This window comes from Etheostoma spectabile, chromosome 9 (genome assembly GCF_008692095.1).
Source record: "Etheostoma spectabile isolate EspeVRDwgs_2016 chromosome 9, UIUC_Espe_1.0, whole genome shotgun sequence".
Lineage (NCBI taxonomy): Eukaryota > Metazoa > Chordata > Actinopteri > Perciformes > Percidae > Etheostoma > Etheostoma spectabile.
In genome coordinates this window covers 11,961,669-11,963,101 of record NC_045741.1, presented here as the reverse complement: position 1 = coordinate 11,963,101, position 1,433 = coordinate 11,961,669, and the positions used below count along the sequence as shown (strand labels likewise).

The following is a 1,433-nucleotide window of genomic DNA, read 5'->3' as shown; positions in this document are numbered from 1 at the left end:
GTTTATGGGTGTTTGTTCTCACCTCCACTTTGTGTGATGTAGCGCACCCATGGTAATGCCGCGTAACCGCTCTTCTCTATGATCTTAAGGTAACGCACCTAGGGAACACAGACAGGTTAAAAATAGTTATTTCACTCATTGAGGCACAAATACACACCAACATCTACTTTATATCGTCTGTATGCCTCAGTGTGTTCATGGCAGCCCACTTAAACCGTCTTTGTCCATAGAAATTTGGTGATTATGAATTCATCTGATAAATTTGATAAAATTCTATTTGCTCCTTTATGGGCTGAGAAAATGTTCCTAAAAATAATAAATAAACTAGTAAAAAAACCATTTGATTATCTAAAAAAAACATTTTAGAAAACCTAAAAACATTTGTGTGCTGCTTTTATTCGCTAATGAAAGGCTTTGTTTCAAAGATATGTGTTTTTTACAGGATAGTGACAAAGTGTAAAACATGAAGCACCTTAGGCTTGTTATACTCAGGTGGTGATCATTTATATTTCATGTTGTGTAATGGGTGTTAATAAAGGTTCCAACCTGAATCCCAGACACAGTGAAATAAGGGATCTCAAAGTGAACTGTGATTGGTCTCTTTGCTTCCAGCTCATCACTATCCACACTGGGTAGCCCAAAATGCGCCCGCATCATGTACTCCTTACCACCCTGCACATGAGAAGAACAAAAAAAGAGTAGAAGATCACAAAGCTGTAACTGCATCTGGTGAAACAGAGAACATTTAGAGTGATGTTGCACACAAAGCCGCTGAGATAAACAGTTTAGTTGGTTTGATGAGTTCTGTTCCCAGGAGTCTGGCTATAATTAATAAGGTTATGTCCGAAAGCAAAACAAACTTTATATTCATGGCAACGTGAGACAACTCCCATGTCACATCAAGGTGAGTAAGACATCAATTTGTGGGATTTAGCATCTGCCAGACATAGCTAGACTATAAACACAATATTTAGGTTAATCATTCTTCAAACCAGGCATTGTTGTCACTGTTCCATTATCTTTACTGTGAATATTATTGCCACTGTGCATCACACCCCAAACCGGCAACAAGAGCCTGGGTCTGTCCCAGGTTTCTTCCTAAAAGCGAGTTTTTTCTCGCCACTGTCACACGCACAAATTGCTTGCTCTTGAGGGAATTACTAGAATTGTTGGGGCTTTGTAAATTATGGAGTGTGATTTAGACCTACTCTATCTGTAAAGTGTCTTGAGATAACTTTTGTTATGATTTGATACTATAAATAAAATTGAATTGAACTTGTGTAACATAATGAGCACTGAGTCTGTTAGTTTGCTCTTCAAAGCCCTTGAAACTTTGGTTTTATATCACAATTTTCGTATAACATTTAAGAGTAATGACTAAATTAGCAACAACTAAATGTGTTGTTATCAGTTTTGATTGACAGTCGCCTGGC

General features: G+C 37.5%; 1 protein-coding gene across 1 annotated transcript in view; it reads right to left on the bottom strand.

Moving 5' to 3' along the window:
- ap1m3 (adaptor related protein complex 1 subunit mu 3) overlaps positions 1-1,433 on the bottom strand; it is a 36,637-nt gene that overhangs the window by 4,483 nt on the left and 30,721 nt on the right. Inside the window, exons 10-11 of the mRNA XM_032525418.1 lie at positions 547-672; positions 23-98 (exon numbers count right to left, since the gene is read on the bottom strand). Coding sequence (XP_032381309.1) covers positions 23-98; positions 547-672 — 202 coding nt within the window. The remainder of the gene's footprint in view (positions 1-22; positions 99-546; positions 673-1,433) is intronic.